Source organism: Homalodisca vitripennis, chromosome 4, assembly GCF_021130785.1.
Source record: "Homalodisca vitripennis isolate AUS2020 chromosome 4, UT_GWSS_2.1, whole genome shotgun sequence".
Lineage (NCBI taxonomy): Eukaryota > Metazoa > Arthropoda > Insecta > Hemiptera > Cicadellidae > Homalodisca > Homalodisca vitripennis.
Window position 1 is genome coordinate 103,705,532 of NC_060210.1, and position 20,686 is coordinate 103,726,217.

Genomic DNA, 20,686 nt, shown 5'->3' on the forward strand with positions numbered 1-20,686 from the left:
ATTAATACAAACAAGCTGTTCTCTATTGGTTAAATATGATTCAAAAAATTGTAGGGCAGATCCTTTAATACCGTAAAATTCTAATTTTAACAACAATTCCTGGTGATCGACACAGTCAAAAGCCCTGCTCAGGTCGCAAAAGGCGGCCCGAGCAAAAGCCTTATTTTCAAAAGCCTCAATCACATTTCGCACTAAGTCATCTATGGCATTTAGGGTTGACTTGCCACTACGGAAACCATACTGTGATGTGCAAAGCAGATTATTATGTTCTAAGAATTCATTAACTTGATCAAAGACAAGAAGTTCAAGCAACTTAGATATAGCAGGTACAATTGAGACTGGCCTAAAACTAAAATTCAAGAAAAAATACCTGCATGCCAACATTACTATTACTTGAACTCCTCCCATCTACACTATACATTATAATTTAACGTGCTAAGCACTAGCATTCTTATTCGTCAAAACGTTATATTATTAATGATCTAACAGTCAAAATTTTAAATGCTATTTTCTGAGGATCTAAAATGAAAAGTAAAATGTTCCCTATCCTTTTACTTCAAAAAACGAGAAAGAAAATCAATAACATTTATACATTTTGTACATTTAGTCAGTTATTCTAATTTAACTTTTAAATCTAATACTTAACACACTATTTACAGTAGGTATGTTAAGTCTATTTATGAAAGGGCTAATCAATCATAAAAAAGATTGCCACAAAAGTATTCTGCAAAATTAACATTTTTGAAGAGAATTGATTGTGCTGGTGTCATTCAGTCTGTAAACTCTGCACGACAGGAAAAGAAGATATGGTAGAATACTGAATAAAATGAAATAATTATTATATTTATCAATGAAATCAGTTTGCACACAAGTTTAAGATTAGTTTGAAAATAATTTTGTTTCACATTTTCTCATTATTTGATTTTCTACAAGATAAATAACAGGATCTCTAACTGGAATTGAACATGACCAAATACTGACACATATTTGACAATAAAAATTGTATTGTATTGTTCATGTCCATACATTTGTGATTGTATTGTATTATTTGTTCATCAACTTTTTTAGGAAGCTTTCGAATCCTGGATTATGTTAAATTATTATTCAGTGGATAAAAACCTACCTTTTGGAGGTATAAAATTTAGAGTATAATTTTATAGTGTATAAGCATAATTCAGAGAATTTTGATTTTGTTCAGGAGTGCTTCAAGGTTGCAATTTGGGCCCTATTTTTACTTTTTGTTTATTAATTAACATTTATCCTGTTCCATGACATACAACATTTTTCTTTTAACAAATTATGCCATTTAAATAATAATATATGTAAAAAAAATACTGAAAACAATATTTGAAATGACAAGTATTTTAACATTAATTGCTGGTAATGAAACATTTATTAAGAAGTAAATAATAAATGATAGTGCTATTATAAATTGGATGATTAACACTACAAAAGGTTAAACAAGGACCAGACTTGAGTCAGTGTGGGAGGCTTTGTGTGCATTTGCCCCACAGTAGACAACATCCTGGCCCAGAGTGTTTCGATATATAGGTTGACTGAGTGATTAAAAATATGGGTAGCTCTTAGGCTGAGGCACGTCATTATATACCAACCCAATATGATTCCTAGATAAGGAGTCCTAAGCAGGTTTCTTCCACAAGTTGAAAAATGGTGACTCACAGTCTGGTTGGATTTACATCCTCCAGAGACTGAGCTTCCAGCACTACATAGTCAAAGAGGATATACTAAACCGTATCAGTTTCCTGGCTGCAAAGAAGACATCATTATAGAATATGGAATCCTTTCTTTATCAAATGACTCCTGAACTTGATCCATGTCCATTAAGGAAATCAATTATCCTCCTCAGGTTTTCTATGGCCAAACCACACAAGAACCAATCAAGTGTGACATTGGGGTTGCCAAGGTTTTGCAGGGATTACTGCCACCTATGAATTGTTCATCATAAACCCATTTTCCCCCTTCATTCACGGCCTGGAAACGACCAACCCCGCATACTGAGTTAGGACCTATAAACGCGGCCTGTTTTTTTTAGCCAAGAGGTCAACTGTCTCATTTCCTATGATCCCATGTTACCCCAGCATCTAGTACAACAGTTAGAGAGAGCACCAAGTTTGGAAACAATCCCAAAATAATTTTGAGGTGATCTGAGTGGAATCAAGAGCCAGCAAAGCTGCTTGGCTATCAAAGATATCAGGATGTGCTTATTGTGACAGCCCCTACTTAATCCTAGTGAAGCAAAGGCCGAACTAGTACAGACCTCTGCCAGGAATATAGTGCAGTAATGGCCAAGACATTGTAAAATACCCGTCCCTGGAACGAACTCAAACCTGAATTGCTGTTCAGGACAAAGCCATCAATGTATCAAACCAGTTAATTTTTTTGTGTAAAGAGGAATTTGGGTTGTATTTGGGTTGAATGAGGTGTTGTATTCCCAGTTGGGTTGCATTCCAAGATGAATGGAATACAGTTTGATTACATCACAATATAAAGGTAGTAGAGATGGAAGTTTCAAACTAAATTTCATCAACCCTACAAATTAATTCATTCGAAAGGCATATATGAGTATGTACGCAGACATACAAATACAGTATACAAACAGATATCTGCTTTTGTCATTAACTAGTGTGAGAGACTGAGCTGAGTGCTCAGTCAATTTAACTTCTTAACTTAAAGTGATTAATCTTAAATACAAATATATAAGTAGGTTTTAAGGGCACAAACCTAGATTTTACAGTAAATAAATTTATATTAACATTTCCTTGTACATCTTCTGTACCCAAGTAGACACATGGTCTACAAAACCATGCAAATAACTATAAACTGCATTATCTAGTGACAAACATCTACTGATTTCAGGTGGCAGAAGGTATTACCTCTGTTTTAAGGGCACTATCATAGCAATATGGAAACACTTATATGAGCATATACAAGTGTTTACTATGTAAAGTATTAAATTGCATATTATAGCACTATTTTCCAGGTTTGAACTACTTTCCAAATTTCAAAATTCTGTCTTCAAAAAGTTAGTTTGAAATTGATGAAATGTTAAAATTTGTACTTGACAGACGGATAAGAAAGTTTAAATTAATAATAACTTTCGAATTACTGTCCTACTATCTGTACTACCTATTATCTATACATGAGATCCATATTCTGTGTATTACATTTTCTTCATAATCCTAGTGAACATAAATCATAAAAAAGTTCAAATTGTAAGGAAAAAAATCAATAAAATAACTTCATGGCATGTTTTACACTGTCCAGAATTTACTTGAAATATCATGTAATAAACTCGATCAATATATTCTGTTTATATACTTGTATATTATGTGTTTTTCTCATTGCCAACACGGTTATCCATAAGATCAATGTAACCAGAATAATTGTTTCAAAAGCAGAATTTGCCATTCTCTATGAATTGGTGATTACCATTTTCTATAGAGATGTACAGGTAAGAGTTTCATACTCAATTTCAGTCCTCTTGGTGATCTCATTTTATACTTATCGTGCACACAGACTGATAGAAATCTGATTTTGTTCATCAGCAACTGGAGGTTAACGCTAAATTTTCAGTTCATAAATAGGAGTAGGGAAAAACAACACTGTTGAGAAAGTCATTTTAAAGCCAACATAAGCTATTAACAGTTATAAATATCTACATCATTTAAAATAAAATAACCATCTCAATCATCATAAAAAATAAATATTTCAAACATTAACAAAAATAAATATATAATTTAACAAGAATTTGCTTTAATATAATAGTAATATACAAATATAAACTAAATGGCAAAACAAGTAACAAAGTGTGCATGGCTAGTGGGAATGGCAACTTTTCTTCTAAAGCCACATTCATATATTAGTTTATTTCTAAATCAACACGCATAGCAACCTCGCTTTTAATCCTCAAGAGTCTTAAAAGGCCACTGCTGTAAACAGAGAAGATAAGATATTATTTTATAGGATAAGGTCCTGGAAGGAATACCTCTTTGAATAGGGAAGAATAGAGACCAAGTCTAGTATGTAAACGATCTACGTATAATGATAGAGAGCCAAAATGACTCTCAATTTCACCAATGAGAGTTAGGCGGAATGTGAATCCCAATCTAGTTACTTTGTAAATTGGTCTATATGTTTGCACTGGAAGAGTGACTAACTAACCCAGAATAGGGAGGATCAGGGACTTGAACAAAGCCAAGTTTTGGCAGATCTAATTAAGAACTTGCTTTGGCAATGATTAAAGCGATGTGCTTCTGTAGGCTGAATAAGGAGTTATAATGAGTTGCAGGTATCTGATCTTTTCCACTCTACTTTATGAAGTGTTTCTCAATTAGTAATTATATATGAATCATATTAGTGTCCCATTTAAAAGATAACACACACATTTATGATGTAAGTCATATAAGATGTTTAATTCCATTCTATTGGTACGATACCAATTCCTAACGATGTTGAAGGAGTGTTGAGGTGCCTCATGATATTATATTGATGATATTAAGATATCTTTTGATTGTGAGAGTAACAGATGGTTCAGTTCTGCAATCGGCCATTACTTTTACTGTAGGACGGACTGAAATCAACCATATGCCATGAACCTAAGCAATAGTTACTTTTTCATATACTCACTTTTACCATCCTTATTTGTGGTGTGTGATACCACTTTCAGTTAATATTAAATCATACTAGTGTCTTGTAATAGCAATTGCTGCATTTTGCACACTGTTCTTAAATACTTTACACCAACTTGTGGTCTATACATCTCAATAAAAACAAAACACTGAATTCAGTTGTAGATCTTGCATCCAATGTAAGAGAGTTTCTTACTGTATTTACTGGTGTGATGTGCTGGTAGAATATAATCTTTAGCTCTACGAGAGTTGTAGTAGTGTACATCACTTCCTCTTGCAAAGTCTGTTGGATCTGTGCATGTATATACAAAGACACAACCGTCAGAAGCTTAAGTGATTTATATGCACTTCTGCAACTCTGTAATGGACTAAGGTCCGCTAGTGCCCTCACTGCTTTCTTCTGAAGTATTAGGATTTTGTTAAGGTTTTGTTCAGAAGTGCCACCCCCAACTATTAGACCATGCCGAATGTGGGACTCTATTAGGGCATAGTAGGCTAATTTTGCAGCGTCCAGCCCCCTATCCATTTTATCCTACGCACTGCAAAAATACCACAGCCAAGCTCTTTTTTAATATGCTCATTTCAGGATAAATATTTGTCAATAGTTAAACCTAATAGTTTGGATTTGTCCTCCACTGTGATGTCATTGATATTGGGTATAGGTTCAAGTCTTTTGCTAAAATGTAATTGAGTTGTTTTGGATGGGTTTATTGCCAAGTAATTCTGAAGACAGTACTGGAGTGTTTTGTTAGTTGTTTTAGTTATTTCAGAGTTAAGTCCATGTGCTGTTATATTTTTATAAGCAGAGTAGTGTCATCAGCAAACATAATAGTTTCAATATTGCAGTCACTGATGAAATTAGAGAAGTCGTTCGTATAAAGCACAAAAAAGAAGGTCCTAATACTGAGCCCTGAGGGACTCCTCTATTTATTGGTCTTGGTTTGGATGTGAATGTAGTTCTATTGCAATTTGATGTGTTCTGTGTTCTGAATCTCTACAATCTGACTATGTCCTCTGAGATAGTCTTTTATCCAGTCTTTAGATCTTCCTTTAAAGTCCAGGGATGTCAATTTTTCTATAATCAAATCATGTCCCAAGCAGTCAAAAGCTTTACTATAGTCCAATAACACAGCTCCAACATGATTATTTTCTTCTAGCTCATCCAGAATAGATTCAACTAAGCTTGTTAAGGCACTGGTTGTTGATTTGCCTTTTAAAACACCATGTAGTTTTGTGGTTATAAGATCTTGTTCTAAGTATTTCAGCATTCTTGGCAATTTTCTCAATTATCTTGGAGAAAGTAGAGAGCTGAGAAATAGGTCTACAGTTTTCAGCTCTAGTTGTAGATCCTATTTGTGTTTTGGGTATTTTTTTGAAAGTTTTAGTAGAGAGGAAACTGACCTGTACTGAAAGATTTATTAATTATGCTTGTAAGTGGATTGGCTAGTTGGGTGCACAGTGTTTAACTACTTTTGCTGGTATTTCATCCATACCACATGATAGCTTAGATTTAATCAAGCCAATCACTTAAATTATCTCTTCCCTTGTGGTTGATGCAAAGTTGAGCAATGGTAGGAAGTTGATTCCTATTATTAAGGGTTAAATCTGCTATTTGAGAGAAGTATTGATTAAGGTGTTTTGCTATTAAAATGGGATTACTTTCCACTATTCCTTCTATTTCAATTTTTGATAAAGAGTCAGAAGTCTTTTTTGATGATTTCTCCGAGTTGATAATGGTCCATAGAGCTTTTGATTTGTTGTCAGATTTGTGGACATGTTCTGTAGCAGCATTTCTCCTGAGGTCTCTGAGTTTCAAGTTATAAAGTTTCTTTTTATTTGCCATCTCTTCCTTGTCAGTTGGTTCTCCTGTCATTTCATAAACGTGTAAGGCTCTGAGGAAATTGTCTTTAAGCATCTGTACTTCTTCAGAGTATTCAAACTTCAGTGTGTGTTTTGGTTTTTTCCTTGTTTTCTTTAGTGGACATGCATTGACTAGTGCTATTCTAACAACCAAGTTGAATGCTTCTTCAGCATCTGGAGCATTGTATACTTGGTTCCAGTCTATCTCAGCCAGTTCTTGGTTTAACACTTGAAGGTTTTGTTTACTGAAAATCCCTTTAGAAGAGGCTATACATTTTTTGTAGTCAAGAGCAGATTTCACAGTTGGCCTGTGTGGTCTGACATTCCTTCCTGTATCAAGCGGAAACTGACCTTATCCTCAGGTAAGTTAGTACAGATACAGTCAATTGATATCTTAGAGGTACTGGTTATCCTCGTTTCTGGGAGAGGGAAACAATAGACAATAGACAATAGACAATATTCTTTATTCATAAACGTTGAGTTTAGAATTTTTGTCAATACAATAAAGGACATATAGTACATATAAAATTAAAAATATCAGTTCATGATGCAATTGATTTCCCAGTTTATGAACTCCTTGAATAGTGTAGAAGGGTTGCTGGAGAAACCAACTTTTGACTGAGTTCTTCAGGTGTTTGGGCTGGTGTTTTCTTCAGTGAGTCTGGTAGAATGTTGAAATAGATTGCTCCTTTGTATGATGGTTTCCTCTCATATAAACTTAGGTGGTGTGTTTTCAAGAGCAAAGTGGTGTCTATTTCTTGTGTTGTAGCTGTGATGGTCTCCAGTTCTAGTCTGTCCAATTGTTACAGAGTGCAAAATAGTATCAATTATATAAAGAGCTACTACTGTTAAAATCCTCAGTTCTCTGAAGGCTTCCCTGCAACTGTCTCGTGGTCTCAGTCCAGTAAGAGCTCTGATGGTTTCTCTTTTGTATTACTAATTACTCTTTGTAAATTTGTTGCTGTTTGTACTTCCCCATACAATTAATCCATATCTAAGGTGGGACTCAAAGAGAGAATGGTAGGCTGATTTACCCATATCTATATTGCTAATTTGTTTAAATTTCGTCGTACTACATAAAGGCAGGAGCTAAGTTTTTTTGCAGAGTTTATCCACATGAGGCTCCCAGGATAGTTTGTTTGTCTAGAGTCAGACCTAGGTATTTTGTTGATGTTGTTACCTCTAGCTCTGGGAGACCCCTGTGATGGTTTCGGGAGGCAGTGAAAATTAGCTGCTGTGTTTTCTTCTCATTTAGTACCAGATCATTGATATGGCAGTATTGCTTTGCCATATCAAAAGCTATATACGAATTGATGTCAAGATGTTCTTTGTCTTTCTCAGTAATAATAAGGGCAGTGTCATCAGCATACATCACAACCTTGCAGTATTTCTCCAGATATTGTGGGAAGTCATTTGTCAAAAGAGTGTAAAGCACTGGACCAAGCACAGATCCTTGAGGTACGCCTCTTGTTACTGGTAACAGTTCCGACTTTTATTTTGTGAATTATTCCGTTGCTTGATGATGTAAGCTCTACGGAGTTGTTTCCTGTTGCTCAAGTAGCTCTTGAACCAGTCTGCCTCTTTGTCTTCAATTCCTAATGATCTGAGTTTTTTCAATTACTAAGCCATGCTCTAGGCAGTCAAAGGCCTTACTGAAGTCTAGGAAGATACTTGTGGCTATACAACCTTCTTCTAGTTTTGTCGATAATAGAATTCAACTAGCTGAGTTTATTGCTGTGGTTGTTTGATTTATTCTTCTTGAAGCCATGCTGTCTTGGAGTAAGAAGTTCATTTTGATTCAGGTGGCCTAGAAGTCTTTTCAAGATGACAACGTTCTAGAATCTTTGAGAAGGTTGATATTAGTGAAATGGGGCGGTAGTTGCATGGTTCATTCGTTTGAACCGTCTTTATATTTAGGATATATTTTTGAAGTTTTTAAAACAATTTGAAATATTCCTTGGGAAAGAGATTTATTAATTAAATTTGTTAGTGGGATGAGAAATTTCCATTTTTGCAATATTTAAACCAATTTTGATGAAAAATCATCTTCTCCTGCTGAGGACTTTTGTTTTAGTCCATTTATAATTTTGCCAATTTCATCACAGTTTGTTTTATAGAAGTACAAAATTTGCATTTTTGAGGTGTCTTGGGTTATTGTTTTCGTGTGTTTGTTATTCTGTGTACTGTTCATGAGTGTTCTTTCAGCTGTGGTTGCAAAAAATTCATTGAGATGATTTGCTATTTCTGTTGGTGAAGAGATGGTTTCCCTGTTTGACGATGAGAGTGTCTAGCTGCATGTTTGAGGTACGAGACTTTCTTTTCCTGGTTAAATTATATTCCATAAAAACTTTGGTCTTGTTGTCTGCTTCCTCAAATCTGTTTGCGATCTCTTCTTTCTTAAGTGTTTTTAATTTCAGATCATAGGCTTTCTTCTTTTGTGCTGCTTCCATCTTATCCTCTGGTTTCCCTGTGAGAATTGCTCGGTTTATGGCTTCTAGGTAATTGTCCTTGAGCTCATTGCTTTCTGCATCCCATATTTTTTGAGGTTGTTCTTTTTTTAGTTTTTATAATAGAGAGAGGACAGGAGATGTCTAATGCTTGTTGAAGTGTTTTTGTGGAACATTTCAAATGCGTCATCAACATTGCTTGTTTGTAATACCTTACTCCAGTCCTTTACTTCCAGTAAAAAGTCTTAAGTCCTCCATTGTATATTTGTTTATTTTTCTTGTCAGTGTCTGTGCTGGGATGAGTCTTTTGTCTGTATTGATTTTACATAACTGGGCACAGAGGTCGGATATTCCTGTGTCGAGGACCTTGGGTAGATATGTCAGCTTCACTCATGTTTGTACATATAAAGTCGATGGAGGTTTGGCTACTATGGCGTTATTCTTGTGGGGGGCAGTTTAAAGTCTTCTCAAGTCATATCCTAGGAGTGCTTCTTCCAGTTTCAGTGTGTTTTCATTCACTGTCATGGCATCTACATTTATATCACCCATTACAATCATAGGATGTTAAAGGTTAGTAGTTCTTCTTCAAAAGCTTTGTTGTCAGGGTTAGTGGACAGTCTGTCAATAATAATATCTCCCATTATAACCGTATGTTTTACTTTAGATTTTAATGTAGCAAGTATATTTGAGATTGCATTAATTGATTGTTTGGTCGAGCTACTACGTGGTTGATATACTCCTAGAATGTATATTCAGTCAATTTTAAATTTTACTTTTACTAATGCTGATTCGCAGTGTAATTCTCTATTAGCTTCAACTTCTTCAGCATCAAGTTTTGCTGCTTCCTTAATGTAAATTGCCACTTCCCCTAGTCTATATTCTTCTCTGCAAAATTCTGTTATCAAATTGTAGCCATGTAATTTTGTCATATGTGATCTGCTTAATGTCATTCCATGTTCAGTTAAAATTAGTACTGTTGGTTTCAAGGCTTTTATAATTTACCCACATGGACTCTCCATTTCATAAAAGTCATTGTCTGTGGTATAGCAACAAATTATACATCTATCTTCATCCTTTTCACAGAGAGAGTATGGTAATCATGTATATTGTGGATATGTATATACTTTTGGAAAGGTTAAATGTAAGTTTTGTATTATTTGAAAGTTATATATGAATGATAAATATTAAGATATAGTTTTACATATTTTTCCTTATTCTAATAATGAATAAGTAGTCTTTTCCTCTATTAATGAACTATTTTGTTAAGGTTCAAGTCCTGACTAATCAGAGTAACAGACTCTGGCGGTTGGCAAGGTACCTCGGAATGGTGATGATCAGGTGGCTGGCGACAAAGTTTGCTGCACTCTGCTATCTTTCACATGTAAGTTCCATTTGTTAATTCCTATTTTGCCTATGGTATTGTCTATTAATCTGCCTTATTTCAAAACTCATTTTTTAAGGAAATTTTGGCAACTTTATAGAAAGCTGGAAAATAAAAAATGAGCTCAACTTGTATAGTAAGATCTCATTTCCTTAAGTGCATATCTAGTCCTCAGGTCTGTTTTGGACACTTGAATATGAAATTTTATTGGTTGGATATCAAACTGAAATGTTTGGAGTTATAAAAATTTTCTTTAATTTACATAGGTTCTTATTTTATTTATTTTTATTTTAATGGATATTATTTTATTTTGTACAGAATTAATTTTTTTCTTAGGCAAGTTATAATGACACCATTTTGTATTTATGCAAGTGATTTGATATTGTAAAATGATGAATAAAGTATAATCTAAATAACATCCATTTAGCGGAGGCATCACAATTTTATCCTTTACTAAATGGCATAATAGGCACTAGTGAAGTATGTTATGGTTATTGGATGATATTACTACCTCATGGTCCACTTTTGAATAATTATAATTTAAGCTTAACAGGCTGACTGATAAATGCCAGTATGTTATGCTCATTACCACTGGCCAAGATAATTCAGTATGGACCAGCAATGAAGGCATTAACTACATATACCATAGTTAAACAGTATAGAAATTTAACATGACTGCAGCAGACACCATAGTGCACCATGTTTATTACCACTAGTTAAAATCACTCATTATAGAGCTGTATGATGATGTTAAAGAAAAGCATGTTGAAAAGCAAAATAGTTTTAATAAGCAGCACAATAAGACACATTAATTAAGAATAAGAATAAGAATTTTATCCTGCCAGAAAATATTCCACACAAATACATTGGCACATCAATACAATGTTACAACTTTTGTAATACAATGAATATTCTAAAAGTCTTGTTTTGTCCACACTGTTGAGATGTACTCTTCCACTGAATAGAATGATCTTTTACATAGAAAATAATTTAGTTTAGCTTTAAATTCCATATCACTTAGCATCCTTATATCTAATGGTAACTTATTGTATAGTCTAATAGCCATCATCATTGGGCTTTTGTCGGTTTTAGCTAGTCTAGTTTGAGGTAAGTTGATATTGTTACGACTTCTTGTTTCATAATTGTGAACATTTTTCCTTAGGTTTACTTTTTCTAAATTAGCTCGGAGGTAAAGTAGGCATTGTTGTATATATAAAGAAAATAATGTCAAAATTCTAAAACGTTTAAAAAGTTCTCTGCAACTATGATATTTATTGACTCCTGCCAATATTCTGACAACTTTTTTTGGATGATGAATACTTCATTTGCGTAAGGAGAAGAGTCCCAAACAATCAAACCATAATTTAAGTGACAGTGAAAAAGTCCGAAATAAGATTGTATAAGAGCTTTCTCCTCAAGTTCACCACATAAACGTTTAATTGCAAAAAAACACCTTTACTTAGTTTACTTTTATCCCCTACAATTTGCTGATACCAATTTAAATTAGGATCAAAAGTCAAACCTAAAAATTTTGGAAATATATCTTTTTGTGTCTCATTAGGATCTTCTCTGAGGCTAAATATTACAGTAGTTGTCTTATCATTATTTAGAATCAAGTTGTTGGCAGTGAGCCAGTTCTCTACAAGATTAATATTCAATTTGTAGTCTTCTAAGAGTTTGTTATAATCTTTATTTGTAGTTACTATAGTGGTATCATCAGCATATAAAACAATATTTGCAGGTACATTTACACTCAAATCATTCACTGCAATTAAAAACAGCAAAGGCCCCAAAACAGAGCCCTGTGGGACTCCACAGGTTATTGGTTTACACAGAGATATATCTTTTATACTACTACATATTGAGATCTATTCTTTAAGTAAGAGCTAAGTACATCTAAAGCTATCCCCTTAATATTATAATGTTCTAGTTTTTTAATCAAAATGTTATGAGACACTCGGTCAAAAGCTTTGCTAAGGTCACAGAAAGTTATAGCAGCAAAGTCTTTCTTTTCATAACAGTCTAGAACCATATCAACCAAAGAAATAACAGCTTGAGCTGTTGATAACCCTTTTCGGAATCCAAATTGTTCTCTACAAAGCAGATGTTCCATTTCCAAAAATTGTAATAACTGTTTACATATGACTAATTCCATGACCTTAGACAAAACCGGCACAATAGCAACTGGCCTGTAATTTCCTATTTCATCCCTTTTACCTTTTTTAAAAATAGGATGAACTTTGGTGATTTTTAAAACATCAGGAAATATTCCTAAATTTAAACAATTATTAATTAAAACAGTCAATGGTGTTACAAAATAAGTTATTGTTTGTTTAACTAAACAATTCGTCATACCAAAATGATCCATGCTATTTTTAGGAGCTAATTGTTTTATTATATCTAAAATATCACACTCTGTTATACCTCTAAAAATAAAACAGCTTGTATCATGAGGCACAATTTTCTGACTTAAATAATACTTAAAACTATAATTATTTTGGTTCACATTTACATATTCTTTGGCAACATTTATAAAAAATTCATTAAAATCATCAGGCCTAAAATAATTATTTACACTTTCCTTTGTAGTACACTTTTTATTTCTATTTACAATACTCCATAATGCCCTTGTTTTATTTTTGGCATTATTTATTAAACTAGTATTTGCATGCTTTTTTGCCTTTTTAATTTTACTTCTGTACATGTTTTTCAAGGTATTATATTCATTTTTGTACCATGCAATATTCGTTTCTTTTGAAAAATGGTAGAGAATATATAATCTATCTTTGATTCTTTGAAGCTCAGAAATTGTACCAATGACACTTCCTATCTATTTTTTTATTTTTTGTTCTATTTTTCACAATACTTACAAAGCATATATCAAAGTAATATTTTAGAATATGTACAAATGTACTAAAGCCAACATTAACATCGTCTGCCATAAATACTTCCTTCCAATTTTCCTTCAATAAATAATATTTAAATTCTCTAATGCCTGCTTCAGTTATTTTAGTTACAGTTTTAAAACTCTTATCACAAAAATTACTTTCAAGATCAACCTCAAAAGAATATGTAAAAACTTGTGCAAGGTGATCACTGACATGCTTATTAACTACAATCGTTGTATAATTATTATCAAGAGAAGTAAAAATATTATCCAGGCATCTGAGACCTCTAGTAGGCTCAAAAACTGTTCCTTTTATTCCATACATACAACAGAGATTTACAAAGTTTACTGCATTTTTATCATTCATGCCCAGAAAATTCATGTTAAAATCACCACATATAAACACATTGCTTATTTAAACGATTTATGTAACTTAATATTTTCTACATGATGTCAAAGAAAATTTCAATATTACCGTTACAACTACGATATACAGTTACTAATACAAGCTCAACTTCCAAAATTTCGACACATGCAATTTCACAATCTAGCTCCATAGAGAGCCCATTGATGTCATCCATTATTTTAAGACGTGTTGGATCATACCTAGAAAAAATTACTGTACCTCCGTGGATCTTAGAAGTTCGACAATAACTGGTTACATGTTTTAAGTCATTAATTGAGTATGTACATATCTCATTATATTCCATCCAGTGCTCAGTAAGGCATAAAAAATCTAAATTTAATTCAATTGAAATATTTTCCAAAATACTTATTTTATTAGAGAGGCATTGACAATTTAGATGGTAAATTGTGAAATTTGATTTTTCAGAACCATTTTTCAACTTTACATCATCTTTATTTTTCTTAATATAATTAGTTTGACCATTTATCTTATTTACATTTCCTGACAAGATACTATAACTATCATTACTTAAAGTAGGTGTACTAGTGCTCATGAAATTAGTTGATATTATATATTGACAGTTGTTTCCAGAAGGCTGTAGTTTTCCAACAGAGATTCGGTTCCTGAAGCAGGCGGCTGGTCTTCCTTCGGTCCCTGAGAACGTTTTATACCCATCTGTGAAGATGCTACTGTCTCAGCTATCATATTAGATAACCATCTCTTACCCTTGTGGTTAAGGTGTTGTCCGTGTCGTGTATGTAACTGTCTCACCGCATTACTTGCTCTAACCAACGAAACATTGCTGAACTGTTCACTGAGTTCCTTAATGTTAATTTTATGCATGATTCCATGGTATTTTGTTAAATAATTTGTAAGTTTTAATCAGTTGCTATCAACTATGACACCTGTAATTTAATATGATGTAGTCTTGCAATAGCATTAATACTATTTACATAAATAATAATATAATTTGGTTAAATAATATTTAATGTAAATATTATTTCTGTGCCCAAACTAAGTTTGTGTGTGTAGTACAATACAATCTTTTTATTCGTAATGTGATAACAGTATTGTGTTATGAATGTTAAATTAACAACAATTCAGATTTATATATTTACTAATACAGAAAAATGGAAAATAAAATACTTCTAGAAAATCTTTGTTGAAAATTTTTTGCAGAATAGCTAAAGAGAGATGTAAATAGTTTTAGTAAATGTGAATTTACATTTAACCAATTCCTTTGCTATGAATTCCAATTAATTGTGTATGATCTGTTTCTAAAAATTTATATCATTAGTGTTATACTATTGTGACTTGTGAATTCCTCAATACTGCAAAATGCTCTTGGCACTAAATATGCTTTTCAATTTCTTTTAAATAAATTAGGATTGTTTTTAGGTTGATTTATATTCTACATTCTAGAAAAATATTAAATTATCTGAGTTTGGAGTGGAAAATATTCTAATAAATTTAATCTATGTTGTTGAGGTCTATAGAATTTATACACAGTTGCTTTTCTGTGACAAAGACCAATAACCAAGGTTACACATTTTATAATAAGGAAGCTCAACCCCAACTGCTTTGAAGAGCCATTCTGGCTCACAGAGGTGTTTGTACAATAAATGTATGTTCATGGAAAGCATGCATAAGCACTCTGTAAACCTGATGCAATACAGAGCTTGTCCTTGATTTCTGATCCTTGCTCAATGCATGTCCCTTTTTCAGTGGACTACAAAATTCCATACATTCCTCAATCCAAAGTTTGACATTCAGCATATTAAGAGGACAAAGGTTAACTTTCTTTGTAGTTAAAAATAATTTTCCAGCCAATAAGGTGAAAGAAGAACCAGAAGTTATGTTGGGGACTTCCTGAGTGTCAGCTGAGAGACAATACTTTTCTTGGAACTGATAGGATTTTGTGAGATTTGAGACAATACCTAAATATAAGCAACCATTGTTAAATTTCTCTAAATTCAAAGCATTCATTCAACTGTGATTTTGACTAAAACCTCTGATAAAAAAGGTCTTTGGGATAAAATTGTCATTGTAAGCCTAATTTCCTTTGGCTACATTACCTCCTCTTATACACACCTTGACTCGTATATCTCTTTTCTCTGCAATTACATATCTTAAGGCTCCATAACATCATGTGTGTAGTTAGTATATATTAATAGTCCAAGAGGTACAAAATAAATAATTATAAATAAAACATATCTAAATAAATAAATATGTTTGTTTACATTAAATATACACAAGATTTAACTCCTCAAAGATTTAACAACATTGAGCAAACACTGAATGTTTCAGACTCTTTAAGGAGTAAAATCAGTGGTAATTATTGTAATTTGAAATTAATTTTTTGTTGAGTGTTATAGTTGTGAAATTAACCAAAACTTAAAATGATCAATATTTAGAAACCTATACCTCTAGCTGTGTCTTCTATACCCCAGGTTCGCCTATAGGGGGTAAGAAAGAAACATATTCCCCACAATAATTTGTCCGTTCTTTCACATGTTCAACAGCTAATATTCTCTGTTAAACCCTATAATAACACAGTATAATAATATTGTAACAAATCTGAAACTATATGTTACTTTTTCTCTAAACAGTGATATTTATGTTGGCGTTTTACATAATTTTGTCAAAGTCTGTCATGAGTCAGTGTTTTGTGGGCTAGAATATTCTTCATTCCAGAATATTTTGTCACCAGGAAGTACTCACAGACAGATAGTCAGTTAGCTATTAGTGTGGAATGTTACCCACCCTTATCTTCTTCCAGCAACCACTTTCCCCAAGGCCAGTGGCAAAAGCAAAAGTGTGTTGTCACTGAAACCCCAGATGAAAATAGAATCCTGTGTAAATAACCTGCTGCCTCTATAAATAAGAGAGAGACAGAATAGAAAGTGTCAGTTGTTATGTGCATTGGGTAAGTGAAATAACAATTTTTTGTCTTCCACTGTATATGTGTTTGGTTATCAAGTAAAATTTCGAGCTTAAATACATATTTAAGTACATTTACAAACATTTTTGTTCTTTTACTTTTTAATAGACTGAATGGGATATATCTCTATATCACAGGGCAGGCAGTAAATGCATAATAAAGCACATTCTTAAGATAATATAATAAATTGGATATACAAATATTTGCAAGTTAATTTATAAGTTTGGTTATGTTGAGGATACAGAAAATTATTTTTATGTATCAATATTAAAACATACTTAATGGCAAAGAGCCCGACTGTCCTGACTTGCAAGGATTGCTCCTGTTCTTTTTTCTATTTTGATTTTATGTTCAATTTACTCAAGTCATTGGTAAGTAGCTTGCTTAAAACTCTATGAATTTAAACTTTTCGTACATTTTGATGTTCTTCTTTGCTTTAAGACTATATAATCTTTTTTTAATAGAGCAATTTGTATTGAGTTAGAGTGCACAGGGGGCATTCATAACCTGCTACAAGTGAACAGACCACTTAAAATTCATTCATTTACAGAAATTCAAAGAGTGCAATATTACAAACGAGACATAAAGACAGCTTATCTAGACACAGAACATACAATTAAAGCACAGTTTAGGCAGGAAAAAGTATAGGCCATTAGCGGCTCATAACAGCCTGAAGCAATAGTACATTCCCTTTGGAAATAAGACTTTTTACCAAAATATGCCACGAGAGCCAACAATGAATCAAAACATATCCATTTTATAATATAAAATACATTTAATTATAAACATGTTTTACATGATAACCTGAATATAAAAAAATTACAGACAGAAGAAAAATTGTAATTGTTTTCCCAGTTGACTGCATGTATTCCAGAACTAACCCTTTTAGTATATAGATTTTAAACATTTTTATAACTGATATCGTAAAAAAATCAATAATCATACCAATGAAAAGTTTTCTTCAAAATATGAAACACAAAGATAAGTATTTTGTACTTTCTTTATATATATATATATATATATATATATATATATATATATATATATATAAAATAAAACATACTATTTTAAAACTTTTGAATGGTTTGATCGTTGATTTTTTTATGATATCCATATTATTGGTTATGTATGTCATCATGACAGTTAAAAAGTCATATATATATACTCTTAAAATTTAAATGAAAGCAATGAAAACTGGAGAGATTTTAACACTCTTGATAGTCAAAAACAGAAATCAAATTTAAATCTCAGTGGACTACTGTGACAGAAAAGAGAAAGATACTCGTAAATTTCATTCCATATGACACATTAGAGCAACTTGCATATAGTTTGAAAGAAATTCAATTTGAGAGTGGATACAATATTGGTTTTTATTAAATCAATAAAGCGAGTCAATGTACTGAAGTTTTTTTTCTAATATATGAAACCAAATAGAAGCTATTGGCATAAGAGAATGATCGGTTAACTATGATCACAATTTGTGTGCAGCCACAAGATGTGGAGTCTAGGCCTGATCCTGCTGTTTGCCTCTGTGGCCCTTGCGCAGTTCCCCGGAGGACGCTTCCTTGAGGGTCCTGTTCCCCAATTGTGTGCTCAACGTAAGTTACTATTGTTGTTACAATTACTATAATGTTCATATACTTATTGGTATGTTTTTCAATGACTATTCAATAATTGTCAATCACTATAAGAGCACCCTGAACATCTTAGTTATATATAATATTCTGGAAATAAGCGAATGAAATTTGAATAAAATAGTTTATACTCAACCAACAAGTATATAGAGATTTAGCAAACTCTCACTTGTATTTATTTTATTATTGCAATAACACATCTGGAATATGCTGCAGGAAAGATTCATGAAAAGTTTGGCAACCATGGATACTACTTCTCGTGGCGTGATCCACAAACAGCCAAGCAGGAGGAGGACTGGCTGGGTGTACGAAACTGGTGCCGTATGAGGTGCATGGATGCTGTTGCTCTACAGACTACCCAGGAGAATGAATGGATCAAGAGACAGCTCGTACAAGGTATATTACTCTATAAAATGGCCAGCAGCATTGACTTTTATTTGTATTGTTAGATTAAAATCTTGAAAACATTATATTCAATAACATAACACTGTTGTAATCACTAAAAAATTCTGTTTCCTAAAAACATTTACTTCTTGCTAATTTTCAATTTTATGTTATTTTAGATAAGGTCCGTTACATCTGGACATCAGGACGCCTCTGTGACTTCAAGGGTTGTGATAGACCTGACCTGCAACCCAAAAGCATCAATGGATGGTTCTGGACCTCAACCTTGCAGAAACTGCTCCCCAGCACAAACAGGATACAAAATGACTGGAGTCCTTCTGGAGGGTATGTACTGTACTTTGAATTAAAGTTTAGATAAACATGTGGATGTTAGAAAGTGGAGTTCAGTCTACAAGAAAACCATAGTTCAACTATAATATTATAAAGTGACAAACATTAACTATCCTATTGTTAGTAATATTTTTTTAAGTTTTTGTGACAAAAATATAGCTAGTAGCTACAGTAATCAATACACCACAGACACTATGATGCATCCGTCGACAGACACATATCCCCCATAATAACGAACACCATACCGGCCTCATCGGTTGACCTCATCAGTTGTATTTTAGCCATAATTTTTCTAGTTTATGAACAATAAAATTGTTTAAGTATATGCACTGTTGCCAAGATTTTCTCAGTTTGCTTCACACATAGACATAAAATTGTATTCATTATTGGAACATTAATAAAAGCCTTAAAATTGTATTCATTACTTCAGTGTTTATAAAAGATATAACATTTTCACATTTATAATATAAAAAAATTTTAGCTTTATACAGATCAGTAATTTATTAAAAATAGTTAATAGTTACTCTGAAACTTAGTAATGAATTTTACAAGTGTAAACTGTTATAATAGAATAGGCTTGAAGTTTAGAAATCTACCGTTTTTTTTGTAACATTAAGTTACATAAGTAGACTCGAATGTTTTTGCCTTCATTTAGCCATTATATTATTTGGGCAAGAACATAATCATTGGTTTATCAGCTTGGACTGTTAATAATGAAGGCAATGTTGATTCTAAAGTTATGAATATGAATCTAAAATTTAACCAGAATAAAACCGTTAAAAAATTTAAAGTCCTTGTAAAGTTCCTCCGATTCTCTTACACTTAATTCTTATCTAGAGATCATGCACAATATGGGTGTAATGCAACAGCCAGGATCTTCTAGGATTTGAAATTGCTTATGATCATAAGAATTACATTCATAAAACTATTAAATTGTATAAAATAAATAATGCATATAATGTGATAAATTAAAATGATTTCCAGAATCGGAGAGCAACAACCAGACAACCGTGAGTTTAAGCAGCAAGGTGCGGAGGAGAACTGTTTGGCAGTTCTTAACAACTTCTATGGAGATGGAGTCCACTGGCACGATGTAGCCTGCCATCACCGCAAGCCTTTTGTGTGCGAAGAGTCTGACGAGCTCTTGACTTATGTCCGTTACAACAACCCTCAGTTGAGAGTGTAATCTCCCAACGTCTTTTAGATGTCATTTAATTAGGTGGTAAATATGTGTTATGCTAAACTTGAGTTCCTTTTCAAAGTGAATGTACATCAAGAGTGTGACAGCCACAATGAATATTTTCTAGATGTTACTGTGATTGGGAGAAGAGCAATATGAACAAATACAGTGTTATAATTTTAACAACTATGAAATAATTCTTTGAATTGAACCACAGCATGAATACTTCTTCTAATTTAATTAATTATATTATAAAACACAGCTGTTATTATTCACGAATATTGCAACTATTGAGAAAAATTACCATTTCCCTTTATGTATTCAATATTATTTGAATGTAACAAAACAACTAAGAGAAGAATATTGTTCATCTTAATTCTATCTGTTATATTAATACAAAATAGACAATTACTTTGACCTTTTATAGGTGATTTGAACACCAAACCGTTATTTATTAATTAAATACATGGTTCCATAATATTTATATAGTTTAATTTTACAATGCTTAAAGAGTAAAATGTATGCATGCAGTCGAGCTAAAATGTCAAAATCCGTATGTTATGTCA

The 20,686-nt window shown here is 32.5% G+C and overlaps 1 protein-coding gene across 4 annotated transcripts in view; it reads left to right on the forward strand.

Moving 5' to 3' along the window:
- The window catches only part of LOC124359858, a 31,335-nt gene extending 11,026 nt beyond the window's left edge, over positions 1-20,309 (forward strand). The window contains exons 2-7 of one of the 4 annotated variants that reach the window (XM_046812949.1): positions 10,224-10,337; positions 14,222-14,384; positions 18,060-18,169; positions 18,422-18,601; positions 18,769-18,934; positions 19,925-20,309. In XM_046812949.1, the coding sequence (XP_046668905.1) occupies positions 18,067-18,169; positions 18,422-18,601; positions 18,769-18,934; positions 19,925-20,126 (651 nt within the window). In that variant the 5' untranslated portion in view covers positions 10,224-10,337; positions 14,222-14,384; positions 18,060-18,066 and the 3' untranslated portion in view covers positions 20,127-20,309. Of the gene's footprint in view, positions 1-10,223; positions 10,338-14,221; positions 14,385-16,409; positions 16,557-18,059; positions 18,170-18,421; positions 18,602-18,768; positions 18,935-19,924 lie in introns of all 4 variants that reach the window. The other 3 variants (XM_046812947.1, XM_046812948.1, XM_046812951.1) reach the window with 3 other exon arrangements.
- The last annotated feature ends 377 nt before the right edge of the window (positions 20,310-20,686 follow it).